Consider the following 13,985-nt stretch of genomic DNA (forward strand, 5'->3'; position numbering starts at 1 on the left):
TTTTTGGGTTGGTCAACTATTATTGTAGGAATTCAGCTCAATCTGCATTTGATTGGGGGCGTGAGTCCACAAGAGGCTGGTAGGTGTAGGATTATAAGGCTGACGTGGCTACTGTAAGCTCTTAAGCTGCTACACCAATCTCATAGATCCTTCAAGTCTTATAAAATGGGCGGAATCGCTAGACGCTGTTCGCTAATGTTATTTCTCAGAGCCCTGCCTTATACGTTAGGTTCTGTAATCTTTCAAGTCTGTACCTTAACTCTCGCAAAATAAAAGCCTAAACTTTTAAAATAAAGCTTATAGACCAGCAGGACTTGTACAAGTTGCCTAATAAGCAGGATCCCAGATCTAGGAAACCCAAGATATACATACAGTATAGTAACAGGAATAGATCGCAAAGGCAAAGCCCGCCTTATATCCATTATTCATGTTATATTAACCTTTATTTATAGTACTGCTAAGCCTTTAGACCTCACGCATCGAACAACACTCATAAATCATGTCCATACGAATAATGACCATAATGAAAATTATCAATTGCTGTCTCGCAAATAATGCATCCCGCATCTCCCATATTCCAACAATACCCCCTTTGCTACTTTTTTTTCTTGGAGCTTGAAAAATACAGATAAATACATAGAGTAACAGAATAAGAAAAGAGAAAAAGGGAAAATATCGCTCATCGACTTGTCTCAGAAACAGAATTGGAACAGGGGCGGAAAAAAAGGAAAAAGCAAGAGTATAGAATCAGCGCTCAAAAGAAAAGAAAAGAAAAAAAAAAACAGAACGTCCCGTTAGCTCCTTGTCCAACAAAACTCATAGATTACACATTTGAGACATCATCTGGACGAATTGGTAACTCCAGATAGGCAAGGGAAAAAAGGTATAAACGAAGGAATATGTGTGGGTAGTCGCGAAGAAACAAGTAAAAAATCTTGAAAATCGACTGGTCGTCATATCAACGAATCATCCCCACTGTTGTGTTCTCTGCACTTCGGGCTCCATCATGGCCCAAAAACCAGAGAGAGACAAGATCAAGTCCTGTTGTCGCCCTATCTCGTCTCTCGCGCCGCTCCTTGGATATCTCTGCCCGTGGGCTTTTCAACCGCAGTCTGTTGTTGTTTTGATATAGCTTTGCTCATCTTGCCGCTCCCCTTTTTGGAATCATATCACAATCAAACCTTTTCAAAGGTTTCATCCGTCAAACTTAGCCCATCTTTACATCTGCGTTCAACTCGGCCTGTTGCACAGCCGCAGCCTCTTCCTCCTCTCTATTATCCTTTCGCTTCTTCCCCATTCTCTCGCACCACTGCTCGGCGCTCACAATCGTCCCGTCCAAAACGCCCGTCACCTGTGTAACCATGTCGAGACCCTCTTTGGCCAAGACTAGCACCTTTTGCGCACCCTCGCGCAACGCAGAGTCGCCGTCCCTGTCGGCGTTGTCCGATTGCCTCTCAGACATGGTGGCGAGGCGGAAGCGCTGTGGCAGGCTGGTAAGGTGGCGGCGAACAAGCACTCGAGCGTTCTCGGGGAGCGCACCGCCGGCGTATTTCGACACGTTGTTGATGACGTCTTGGAGGGTCTTGAGGATGTCACCCTTGAGGGTGTTGATTTTGGCGGCAAGTTCACTTCGTGACGGGTTTGGCTTCTGTACGCTGTTTTCCGCGCCATCCACGTCCATGGCCCCGGCATCATCCGAGTCGCCCGTGGATGGTCCTCCCTCCAACTGTTCTTTCTTTTCCGCCTTTTCCAATTCCTCCAATGTATGCTTCAGGTTTAAGATGGCCCGGTTCATGTGATCGTTGGTCCATCGAAGCCAGCGCAAGCAGTACTTCAAACTGCGCAGACTCTCAGCGCTCATGGCAACACTCAATCCCGACGTAGACATCATCAGACGAGTCTGCCACGGCTGGCTGCTTGGCGGCTTGTGAGTAGCGGGCGCTGTTTCAGAGTACGCAGGCGAGCGCACATCGTCATAGGCGGGCAGCGTGTCTACGGTGCTGGCGGTCGATAGACGGCGAGGTGTCTTTGACGACACGACAGACGCCGAGTCATCAAGGCCATTGGCGTCGGGTGACCCTCGGAGATCGCCACTGCTGCTACTCCTACTGCTCTCTCCTGTCCTTCTTCTCTTGTTGGAGCTGCTCGGGTCGGGGTCCGACGTTGGCGCTGGGTGTCGACGGCCAGAGCCAAGGAACCATCGTACGCCTCCCTCTACGCCTGTCACTCTGCCGACAGAGTTGACGGTGTTGGCGAGGGGAGTCAAGTAGCCCTCGACATATTCGGCGCCCGATTTGAATCGCGGAGAGAAGTTCTTGGCGCCACCATATGCTGAGCTGGCGCCGCCAATGGTAGATGCGACGAGGGGATGCGCGGTCGTGAGGAGCGACAACAGGGGCTCGGAGTTTGGTGATTTGGGCTTTGCCTGCTGGGGCTGGAACGACGCGATGGGTGGGCTCATGGGAGGCAGTGAGGAGGTGTCGGGTGGTGATGATACAAAGTCTGTGTAATCAAGCACTCGATTAGTATTCCAATTGAACCACGAGGGGGGAGCGAGATTGATTTTCTGGAGACGGCTCACCTGCTCTCAAATCGCCCAGTGCTTCGGCTGCAAGTCGCACGTCCGGGTCGTCGAGCGTGAGACTGCTCGGTGTCGGTGTCCCCTCGTAGAGGCGATCCGGCGAGGGCGAAGTCGCACTCGCTATGCTTGCCGCGCCATCCATGTCCATGATTGTCGCAGGGCTGTCGGGCGCGGGAAACGGCGGCGGTTGTCGGTACGAATTCAGTGATGCGGCCGACGAAGCATTGAAGGACGACGGCCAGTGGCTTGGCTGCAGGGGCGGCGGCGGGCTGTGAAGATGCTGGTGCTGGTGCTGGGGATGGTGATGCGGCTCAATGTCGCCGGTGATGCTGCTCAACGACGGCAAGATGCGGTTGTCGCCGTCATGGCGCACCAGCGGCGGAAGCCTGTCGGACTCGGACGGGCTCGCAAACTGGCGATGGCTGTGCATCGACGATGGCGACGACGATGGCAGCGACAGCGGCGCAAGGGGAGGTTGGTGGTGATGCTGGATCTGCGAGTAGTTTGGCGGGAGCTGCGTCAATGGCCGCGGCGACAGCGTTCGCAGGGGCGGGCTGGCACTGGCACTGGCATCCGATGGTGCGTCGCGATGGTCAAAGGCAAAGGCGTCGATGTGCGGGAGTCGAGGTTGAGGTCGCGGCGGCAGAGGCGGCGGCAGTGCCAGAGAGGATCCGAGGGAGGGCGCACCGGCCGAAGCTGGCGGATGTGGATAGTGGCTGGACGTCTGGCGATGCATGTGATTGCGGTCCATGTCTGCGGCAGAGAGAGAAAAAACGGCTGATAAGCACGCAAGCAGACGGGCTCCAGCTGACTGCGGGTAGCGGTACTATGTACTTGTAGCAGCAGCAATTGGTCATGGAATTGAATGCATGCTCACAGCCACGCAGGGGTTTCTGGCTTCTGTCTGGCGGGAATAAAGGCCGGGCTATTGTGCCAAGAAGCGCAACAGCGAAGAGAAGAAGAAAAATGATGAAAGTGGCAACGAGTGAATGATGATGGCTTCGATCCGCTGCAGTAGCTCCTTGCCCAACAACAAGTCTGGCACTGCACACCAAAACAGGAGACGGGGAGAGTGTGCGTAAGAGAAATGAAGGAGACGACAGATCTGAACAGCCCGGGGGGCCTGGGCACGTGGATAGCAAACGGCGATGATGCTGATGACGGTCGTGATAAGAAGAGCCGGGGAGGGACGGCAATTACAGGCCTGGGCTGGGGCAAACACAGCAGGCGAGGGCAGTCCTCTTAAAGTGCTTTGCAGAGCACTGAGCCCGTGAAGCAGTTTTTTTTTTTACAAACAAACAGAGAAAAGATGCAGAGGGCATAAGAATGGAGATGGACGTAAAAATAGCCAGAGCAGCGCAAATCCACTCTCACCGCGCCGAGTCAGGACGAGTCGAGACGAGCACCCGCCGTGTCACTCGGTACCTGGATCACAAGCAAAGCAGAGAGATATTGGGGTCAGCACCTATTGATCTACACGTTTGGTTCTGTTTCATCTCGCGCTCTCTTTTTTTCCTCTTCTTCTTTTCACCCACCCCTGGATGCTGATGCCGGTTTGCAGTCCATTCCTTCAACAGGACGGGATGGCCGCCTTCTCAACCTGCTTCCCGGACTCGGCCTCTACTACATAATCACACTGGCCTCGTTGGATCGTCCGCTTCAAGGAATCTCTGTGACGCCGTGGTGTGGTGGCTGTTACGTACGAGAACCTGGCACTAACGCAAATGTCGATGCCTCAGCACCGCATTGGGGCAGGCGGTGGCATGCTAGAGCAATTAGGCTGCTTGTTCGGAGCACCTCTTACCGGAGCACTTGTATCTCGCGAGGGCCCAGGTCAGGCGCTGAGACCGGACTCCCCCCATTTCTGCAGGGTCTGGCAGGGTCCTTGGAGAGGGCGCCGGGTCCTGGAACATGCGGACAGAGCTGTTTATGCCATCAACGGGGCCCTGATGGGGAGTTATGGGGCAGTCCCGGTGGATGCCGTGCTACAAGTCATGAAGCTTGCATGTGCTGGGTCGAGCTGCAGACGGTGGAAGAGGGAGCGAATATTCCATATTCCATGGGCCTTTTGAATGGCTGATGCCTGCTGCCGCAGTACCTATTGATACTGATGCGCAAAAAAAAAAAAAAAAAAAAGACTCGCTCGCAGCTGTCCCGGGTGGCGCTGCCAAAATGCCACATGGAGGCAAGACATTGCGCCGGCTTGGATTGGAAATGGAAGCTGATTGAAATGGCTGCAGCTTAATTCACCACTGACAGCACGGCCTGTGTCATCCCTGTTGCAGCCCATCGCGATGAATCGAGTCAATTCTGCAATCTCCCGCCCGGCCTGGGAGGCGGATTGATTGATCCTCGCCAACAGCTTGCCTGGCACCCATCACTTGCTTTCGAGACGACCTGGACCTTTCTCGCCCTTGGCATGACGGCTAAAGTCGAAATCCTACATTAGTCGCCCTCCCCAAGACGCAGCCGGAGCCATTGCCGTCGCCGACTTACCCCAATCCTCCAATCGTCGTGCTGTCACTGCTGCTAATTTAAGCCCCAATCAGCAAAAAACCGGCGTTCGGGACCGCTTCAAGCCAGCTCCCAAGCACGTGCCTGAGTTGTTTCATAGGGGAAAAGCGAAGAGCACACAATCACATGCAATGTGACGCTTCCTCCTCCTCTGCTCCAACTTTTGCCCCCACCGGAATCCCTGCTTGCTTGGGTCTTCATGTGCTTTTCCCCCCCCCTCCCACCGCTTCTCGCCCTCCATGCCTGGAACTTGGTGCGTACCGCATGTGGCAGTCTTCACGGGCCAGATTGGAATGCCCTGCACTTCTCGTTCTGGTGGGGGCCTTGGGCAACTTGGAGCCACTAACCGTATCAAAGGAGGGCTTGATGTTCACATGGCCACGAGAATTCTCACCAAAATATGCGCCAGGTGTGGGGAAGCCCTCGTAGAGTTGAAGCCGTCGGTAGACTCTTCATCTCCATCCCATCCCCCAATACTACTGTCAAAGGCGAAACGGGTGTCCCTCTTTTGTTAAGTCATGATGATAGTGGGTAGCCAATTTGAGACAGACCTGTGGCTGTGCACGAAGATGGTCGTGTACCAGATAAGTCCCGCCCCAGGTACCAGTACTGTTATATTCTGTTATATTCTGACAACTTAACAATGGCCACTTTTGGTCCCTTCAATCCGTGTAAATGTAGCCGCATGATACAGTCAAGTCCTGATATAGAGATTTATCTAAATTGGACCGGTGGGTAGGTATGGAGCACATTGCGCCTTTGTGATTGGAAAGTCTCTTCCAGAGCAGCCAGAAATGGGCTGATCTAAACTTACCTTGTTAAAAGTGTCCATGGGCGCCGACATACGTGCACACAATTAATCAATTTAAACCCGCGAAAACAGCCCAGCATCATTTCCCATTGTCACCCAAAACGCTCATACAGTACACCCAAATCGGAGGCATGGACCCTCGAGTAAGTCAAAATAGTTCCAATCCAACAATGCGCATATTCTTACAGTCTACAGAGATTCATGGCGCCAATGGCAGCATTTGCTATGGCAAGCTTATTATTTGTGTACGCCCAACCAGCCTTGGGCCAGTTTGAAAACGTTTAATTCGACTAACCGGCATAGATATACGAGATCATCTATAAGGGCAGCCAGAAGAGAATCAGGTCGGGGATAGCACACACAATATAACAGCTTGTAGACGTTAGATGCATACATAATCCAAGTAGTGGCTCTATTTGAAAACAAAACTCCCATGCCATGTACGTACGTACAGCTAATGCTACAGACTCCGGCTCCAGCCATCTTCCACAGTGCTACAATAACTACTTAGTAAAGTCCTTAAATAAAGCCTTATCTATTAATACCATATTCATCAACAAACGCGCAATGGGGTGCTTTTACTCCAGCCATCTTCAGTAAACACTGGTAAAAATGTCGCAGTTCGGGCAACTGTTGGAGGGCTGTACCTGGGCAGTACCAGCGTCTCCTGCACTAGCCACACGAGCCACATTGTAGCCCCCCCCAGGCCTTGTAAAGCTGTCTAACAAAAAGAGGGACACCCATTTCAGCACAGTGGTACCCCTTCTGAAGTGGCAGCGATGGCACACGCAGACTAATGCTTGAACAGCCACAATTCCCAACAAAGCTTAAGCTGTGTAGCAGGAGATGGGCATCGCTAAAAGGCCTGATCAAGGCTTCACAGTTACCCCGAATCTGATTTCAAATGCGGGGACCCCGGAGGAGACATCTCGGATATCTTGTGCTTACACGTACTTGCATACTCTGTACTGTGTATCATTCACCAGCTGTACCGCATCGCCTGCGTTGCCTTGCCTTGCGTCTCAGAAGAAGAGAATCAGCAGCAGCAGCAGCAGCAGCAGGGACCGCTCGCTTCCCCAGAGCAGGTGCACCACTGCGCCAGACACATCCCCAGATAGCTCCAGGACCGCAGCATCAGGCAGTGGAATCGGGTACTAGCACAGGCACATTGACGTCTTCCCCAACAATGTTTGCGAGCTGTCTCAGACGACCAGATAGCTATTCGCAGAAAAGCTCCGATCACCTATGCCACTCGGCACACTGCTAGCTTTCAGCCATCACATGCCCTTTTTACGCTGCCCCTTATTGATCAAGACCGTGGGAGGTAGCGTGGAATCTTTCCGTACTGTAGTGTCGTCTTCACGTTCTGTCTTGTTGGGTCGCAGTGCTTGCCACAGGCTCGATTCCGTCTTCGCGCGGTGCGATGCAACCGAAGCCGGTCCGATGGCGGAAGCTCGCTCGCCAAGCAAGCTCTCACATGCCACAGAGCGCTAGACAGGCCATACGTGTTGGAGCCGTTCACAGCAGGAATCATGGTCAAGGTGTCGACATCGTGCGCTTCCAACAGCGCTGCGCAGCATCAAGAGCCGTCATGTCAAATTACAAAAGTCGCTTCATCGATGATGGAATGTCCGGCCCCTCTGACGCCGCCCAAGCAATTAAATCCTGCCCAAAAGCAGGAGACACACGCGGGCAGCTCTTAAAGAACCAATATGAAAAACAAGTTTCCTTCCTCTCCGCACCTCGAAATCGCTAACTCATCCACGGCTCCGCGGCTGTCGTGACAGAATGCCACCCAGTCGCAGGTTTAAAAGATGAGCTGCACTGTCTAAAAGGGTGCGTTGAAGAGGAAAAGAAGAAGATGAAAAGCAAACCGACGAGAAATCTCTATTCATAACTTTTTTTCCAGCCTAGTGGGGCTGCTCAGGAACACAGATTGGTGCCACGTGACCCTTATCTGCCCAGACGTGCCGCTGTTTTGCCGGCTGCAGCTACTATCCCTGTCCCGCAATAGGCCCTCAGCTGTCCGATTCGTAGGGGCCTAATTTCCAGCTACGTAGTCGCGAAACCGCCATGATACCCGCCTTGCTCTGAACTCGTCCCAGCCAGCCCGAGAGAATCCCAAGGCCTGTGGCCTGTTGTATGATCAGAGCCTTTTGCGTCATTCTCAGTCCCTGGCCGGCGTGCCAATCCCCGAATCGGTCCCTCTGAGCGCCCCTCCTCCCCGCCATCTCTCCTGGCCGCTTAAGCACCCGCTGTCATCTTCACATCATCTTCCACCATGGCGTCTGCGCTGTTCTTCCTGGATCTCAAGGGCAAGGTACTGTGAATCCGGGAACATGGGAGCATCGTCCGCTGCTTGGTCCGCCTCAATCTAACATGATGTCTGGCAGACCCTCCTTGCTCGAAACTATAGGGGTGACATCCCCATGTCCGCCGTCGAAAAGTTCCCCGTCCTATTGTCAGAAGCCGAAGAAGAGTCATCAGCCGTTCCGCCATGCTTTTCCCACGAAGGAATCAATGTCCGTAACTATCTAGACAAGCCTTCAATCATGGCTTTATGTTAAAGCAGCCACTTCAGAGAAGAAGCGTCTAACACGTGTGTACGCAGTATCTATACATCCGCCACAACAACCTCTACCTCCTGGCGCTAACAAAGCGCAACACCAATGCCGCCGAAATCCTGCTCTTCCTGCACAAGGTCGTCGAAGTCTTCACCGAGTACTTCAAGGCCCTGGAAGAGGAATCCATCCGCGACAACTTCGTCGTCATCTACGAGCTCCTCGATGAGATGATGGACTTTGGCTATCCCCAGACCACCGAATCCAAGATCTTGCAAGAGTACATTACTCAAGAATCACACAAGCTGGAGATCCAGGCACGTCCGCCAATCGCCGTAACCAATGCCGTGTCTTGGCGATCAGAGGGTATCCGCTATCGCAAGAACGAGGTCTTCCTGGACGTTGTTGAAAGTTTGAACCTCCTCGTTAGCGCCAACGGAAACGTGCTAAGGAGCGAGATCCTCGGCGCCATCAAGATGAAGTGCTATCTCAGTGGTATGCCCGAGCTAAGATTAGGACTCAACGACAAGGTCATGTTTGAAACGACTGGCCGAACAACGCGCGGCAAGGCCATTGAGATGGAAGACGTCAAGTTCCACCAGTGCGTTCGACTTTCCCGCTTCGAAAACGACCGAACGATTTCATTCATCCCCCCCCGATGGCGAATTTGAACTCATGTCGTACCGCCTCAACACCCAAGTCAAGCCCCTCATCTGGGTCGAGTGTCTCGTCGAATCCCACTCTGGCTCCCGCATCGAATATATGCTCAAGGCCAAGGCTCAGTTCAAGCGACGAAGCACGGCCAATAACGTCGAGATCATTGTCCCCGTGCCCGATGATGCCGACTCCCCTCGTTTCAGGACAAATATTGGCTCTGTGCATTACGCCCCCCGAACAGAGCGCCATCGTCTGGAAGATTAAGCAGTTTGGCGGCAACAAGGAGTTCCTCATGCGCGCGGAACTTGGCCTTCCTAGCGTGCGAGGAGACGACGAGCACGGCGGTGGAATGACGGGCGGATTTGGAGGCAGCATGGGTGGAATCGGCGGCAAGGGAGCCAAGCGACCTATCCAAGTCAAGTTTGAGATTCCTTACTTTACAACAAGTGGAATCCAGGTCCGATACCTCAAGATTACTGAGCCCAAAGTAAGCCTTGTAAGAAATTTCTTGCTATACGTATCGTAAGCTAATCTTTTATTTTCTCTTCCTTTAGCTTCAATATCCTTCCCTCCCCTGGGTCCGATACATTACGCAATCTGGCGATATCGCTGTTCGACTGCCTGATGTGGTCTAAACCATTTAAAGCATCTCAATTTTGATATATAAGCACATGAGAAGGACGACAGTGTAAGGAAACGAAAGACGTATTTAATTTAAAGCGACAGGCCGTTCGATTTCATCAAAGCTAGTGGCGTCGAAAAGAGCGCGATGAGGGAAAGGGGGGAGGCGGCAAAAAGTCGTGATTATATTCATGTAGAGTCTTCACAGTATAGCGATTTAATGGGGACTCATGAGATTTTCTTTATGGAAAAAGAGGGTGGAAAAAAAGAGAAGAAGGTTTGATCTAGACGTAGAGGGCTATTATGTCGATATACATTTAAGACAGGATGCACCAAATAAAGTGAAATCCACACTACTCAATCTCCCCGTTATTTTTTTTCGTTAAAATCCAGTTTCAGATTGAAGCTATCCTAGAAACATCAAAATTGCTAAAGTACTGTTGTTGGGTGAACTGTTGTCAAAAATTCATGGAAAGTTAAGTTGAAGAATAAAGAAAAGGGTTGAGCCTCGTTCGTCATAAAGAAGCAGATTCATCTAAGATGCTCCTAACCGAGGCTGTAACGTATCATGTGTCGTCAAACGTGATCCAAGTCGAGAAATCGTATTTCGTAACAAAAAAAAAAAAGTGAAACATGACGAATAAATCAAGAAAGTGAAATGAAAAATCCAGGGTAAAACAGAGAGAGGGGAGAAGAGACCAAAAGAAAGGAAACATGAAAAAATCGTGCAAAGATTCGTCGCTTCAAGATTGTGCATTGTCCCAGACAAGAATACCTCTCCATTCCATATCAGCAATGTGTGCTGCAGTGGAGTAGTCAGGATTTTCAGGATCAAGATAGATGGAGATGAAGAACCCTCGTGGGTCTTCCTGGGCAGAGAGGGCATCTATTATATCATTAGCATCCTGTGAGATCAACGATACAATAGTATCTAGAACCTAAAGAACAAATGCCTCAAGCAACGCTATAAATGCACAGGAAAAACAAGGGGAAAACTGACAGCCTTTTGGGTCCTCGTTATGACACCAGAACCCGCCTCTCCATTTATCATGGGTCGCACCATCTGCCAGAAACGGTTGTGGCGCTGAAGAATGTTCGCTAAACGCCATCAAGCCAAGAACAATAGGAAGCTCTCCAGCAAGGCCAACTGACTGAACCGCATCATAGGGGTTACGGTATGTACACGGCACCAGGCTAGTTATCCAGCTTGGGTTTGCTCCAGCGACGTACTTGCAAGGTGCAGGGCCCTGTCCCATACGGCTGTCCGGATGCACTGCCTGCGATACTCCTGGCCGGGAAGGAGGATGGAAGAAGAGCAGAGGGCTCCGATCCAGCGCGGCGTTGCTAGACAGCGGATCTCCGTTGTCAACAACGATAGGGAGTAGGGGATTGCACGAATACACTGCAAGCTCCTTGTACCTTTGACAATATTGTAGCTGGCCCTCGTCGGTGTAAACGGCATTTCCATCAGCGCCAATCATGCAAATAATGCCAGGAGGCCAGGCAGTTCCATCAAACTCTCCCCGCCACCATCCGTACCCGGGAGCTGCCCTTACTTCGCCATCTTGATATCTCATGACAAAGCTGGGGATCTCGCCGGCAAATCCTTGGGGTTCAGTCGGTGGCACGCGGTTGTACCAGGGATCTCCATTCAGCAGATTCTCGTTTAGTCTCACGTGTAGCCTATTGACTACAAAGAGGAAGCTCGTTGAGTTATAGCTGAGATCTTGAGTGCTGCTGCTGCTGCTCCCAGTAGCCATGCTGCTCCGGCTGCCATGGGGCCCCGCACGCTTATGCATATTAGTACTCTATACACTCCCATAAAAGAGTAGATGGAAACAGAAAAATGGGAAATGGCAGACAGCTCGTGTAGTCAATGATTAAGATGAATAACTCACTCTGCCAGACATAACGTGAGCTTGTTTTCGCCAACGTATGGTATAAATGAACGCACTCAAAAGTGGTCCTCAAACGAGGTAGCAAGTCAATGATACAGCAAGCTTGTAAAGATGATGTATGGGGCCTCAAAGTGCGGTGTAGAGTTATATATTATGACTTTGCGGCTCTGAACTCTCTTCTGGCTGTCCAATCAACTCCACAGGCATCGCTGCCCAAGGCTGTGTTGTTAATAAAACAACCGGTCAAGGTTGGGCGCTGAGATGCAAGGTATCAAATATCACAATGCGATGAAGATAGCCGACTGCTAGTAATGAGATGGGGCTAGGAACAGAGTATTCCGAGCGGAATTGCGGCTGAAAGCCACCCAAGGTAAGAGCCAGCACAAAGTTGACGTCGACATACATAAGTGGTAGTGTCTCGTGGCCAGCCTTTCATGAACCGGTGAGAGCAAGTTGCCATTCCACTGGGCCTCCAGCCTTCCCTTTGGCTGCTTTACCCCGGCTGGCACTTGTCGCTTCTCGCGGCATGTGAAGAGACGGTTGGGCTCTCTCGAAATGTCCCACGAGAGCGAGCCTGCCCTGCCAGCTGTACACAACACCACTTCGTCAACCATCGGTCACAAGACCTTCACGATACTGCCAGCGATATGGTAAGCTAGCGGAATATGCCAGATGCGCTGCTTTTCCGCTGCTATAATGCTGCCATAGGTCGAATATGCCGGGCTTCCTGTACACTGGCGCCACCAACAGTGGTTTGTCGGGATCTTTGAGTAGTCCAGTGGAGGCAGGTCCCAGAACCTACCTACTAGAGGTGTCGCAGAGAAAAGCTGAACACCCTTTGGGGCAGTGGACCAATAGTAGGTACATCAGCTTGACGGGGGCAAAAGGGATTATGGACCTTGGGCACTGGTTAACCTTGGAACGGGCCTATCACTGCTCGTCGTGGCAAACAAGGCTGCGGCCGAAAGGGTGTTCTCCCCGTTGGCCCCTCCATCGGCTGCAAATTGAACGCTGTCGACTGATGCTAGCAAAGCAACATGGATGACGAGAAATCCCGGTTTGAACACACGGGTGTGGGGTCCGGAGGACATATAAAGTGCGAAGGTATTGTGACTTGCTATGCTGAAGTGGTCGTCTTAATATGAAACACATGCGACAAGCCGCCATGTCCTGGACAGATTATCATTTTGCACTAGCCAAAACCAGCAGCAGGCTTTTACCTCTCAGTATGAGGGGCGAAAAAAAAAATTCGTATCAGGAGAACGCAAACGTTTAGCAAGCTCGTCATTGTCTGGGCACCAACAGTTGAATGAAGGTTCGGCTGTGAGATCTGCAACTCCATATAATGGAGGGTTACACGAAAGCTGGACATTGACATCAGACCTTGCTCGGTCGATGTCCAGGATTTGTCGGGTAGGGCACTCTCCGCTCCCGAGAGTCTCTCTGGTTCATATGTCAGCCTGAATGTGAGGGTGCCAAAACGCTTCATAGACCAGGGTCCGTACAGTGTCTTGTTAGTCGGAGCCCAAGGTACCATGAGACGTTGAAAACGCATAGCTCCATGTCACCGCTCGAATATTATTGCCTTATCCACGAGATTTAGCGACAGCATTGGTATTCCTGATATTCCAATGGTTGGTTGGAATGGCCACCCTGGGCATGTGTAACCACTTGTATACGCCGGTTGAGTCGTGCGACCTTAGGCCCCCATCGTAAGGTATAGCAGATGTGTTGATGAAGCGGTGAATGTTGAATGCAGCACAACTTTTTTCGAGCTGTTAGTACTGATTAGAGCCTGGCTATACTCTGTGTCTGCTTACCTGGAATCCCCATACTCTTTCCAATCAGTAAGACGTGCGAAACACGGCGTATACCGCTGGCAGATGATGTGATACAATACGGTTACACTGGTTTTGAAAGAAAAAGCTTAAAAGGGATTGTAGAATATAGCATAAACTTGCGGGCACTGGCAAAAATTGAAAACGAGAGATTGCGCGCCGGAAAGTATTTCGCGTCAATGTAGCCAAGAGCAGGATTGAAGAGTATGGTGATTGAGTGAAAGATTTCTATTTATGAGAAAGGGAATGAGAGATATAAGAGAGAGAAAAATGTTCAACAAAATGACTGAGGCTGCCTGATTTGGTTGCCTCGTAAGGCGTTTTGTCGTGGTTCGCATCCATGTGTATTGTGGATCTGAGGCTCACCAGACTGTGATAAATCGATTTCGACCAGGCTGGTTGCCTTGTTACACAGTTGAGATATCTTTTTAGCCGGCCAAAGTGTCAATGCTAGCCCAATTTATTCCGCTTATTGTGACATCCCATCAATAAACGCCAAAAAGC

The 13,985-nt window shown here is 51.2% G+C and overlaps 6 protein-coding genes across 6 annotated transcripts; 3 read left to right on the top strand and 3 right to left on the bottom strand.

Annotated features, from left to right (window-relative positions):
- Positions 1-426: 426 nt before the first annotated feature.
- Positions 427-4,764, bottom strand: TrAtP1_011626 (uncharacterized protein). Its single transcript, XM_014084736.3, has 2 exons — positions 2,582-4,764; positions 427-2,502 (listed from the first exon to the last, which is right to left on the bottom strand). The coding sequence occupies exons 1-2, from the start codon at positions 3,330-3,332 to the stop codon at positions 1,208-1,210; spliced, it is 2,046 nt and encodes a 681-aa protein (XP_013940211.2). The 5' UTR covers positions 3,333-4,764; the 3' UTR covers positions 427-1,207.
- A 2,565-nt stretch (positions 4,765-7,329) lies between these two features.
- TrAtP1_011627 (uncharacterized protein) lies at positions 7,330-7,662 on the top strand (the record flags this gene model as incomplete). The annotated part of the gene is made up of 1 exon (XM_066115193.1): positions 7,330-7,662. The coding sequence occupies one exon, from the start codon at positions 7,330-7,332 to the stop codon at positions 7,660-7,662; it is 333 nt and encodes a 110-aa protein (XP_065971291.1).
- Positions 7,663-8,187: 525 nt separating this feature from the next.
- On the top strand, positions 8,188-9,138 carry TrAtP1_011628 (uncharacterized protein; the record flags this gene model as incomplete). Its single annotated transcript, XM_014084737.2, has 3 exons — positions 8,188-8,226; positions 8,300-8,428; positions 8,518-9,138. The coding sequence occupies 3 exons, from the start codon at positions 8,188-8,190 to the stop codon at positions 9,136-9,138; spliced, it is 789 nt and encodes a 262-aa protein (XP_013940212.2).
- Positions 9,139-9,302: 164 nt separating this feature from the next.
- Positions 9,303-9,759, top strand: TrAtP1_011629 (uncharacterized protein; the record flags this gene model as incomplete). The annotated part of the gene is made up of 2 exons (XM_066115194.1): positions 9,303-9,611; positions 9,679-9,759. 2 exons carry the CDS (start codon positions 9,303-9,305, stop codon positions 9,757-9,759), a joined length of 390 nt encoding a protein of 129 aa, XP_065971292.1.
- A 729-nt stretch (positions 9,760-10,488) lies between these two features.
- TrAtP1_011630 (uncharacterized protein) lies at positions 10,489-11,655 on the bottom strand (the record flags this gene model as incomplete). Its single annotated transcript, XM_014084738.2, has 3 exons — positions 10,489-10,631; positions 10,746-11,535; positions 11,644-11,655. 3 exons carry the CDS (start codon positions 11,653-11,655, stop codon positions 10,489-10,491), a joined length of 945 nt encoding a protein of 314 aa, XP_013940213.2.
- Positions 11,656-12,533: 878 nt separating this feature from the next.
- Positions 12,534-13,180, bottom strand: TrAtP1_011631 (uncharacterized protein; the record flags this gene model as incomplete). The annotated part of the gene is made up of 3 exons (XM_066115195.1): positions 12,534-12,640; positions 12,947-13,086; positions 13,149-13,180. 3 exons carry the CDS (start codon positions 13,178-13,180, stop codon positions 12,534-12,536), a joined length of 279 nt encoding a protein of 92 aa, XP_065971293.1.
- Positions 13,181-13,985: the final 805 nt, after the last annotated feature.

The sequence above is a fragment of the Trichoderma atroviride genome, chromosome 6 (assembly GCF_020647795.1).
Source record: "Trichoderma atroviride chromosome 6, complete sequence".
NCBI classification, from domain to species: Eukaryota; Fungi; Ascomycota; class Sordariomycetes; order Hypocreales; family Hypocreaceae; genus Trichoderma; species Trichoderma atroviride.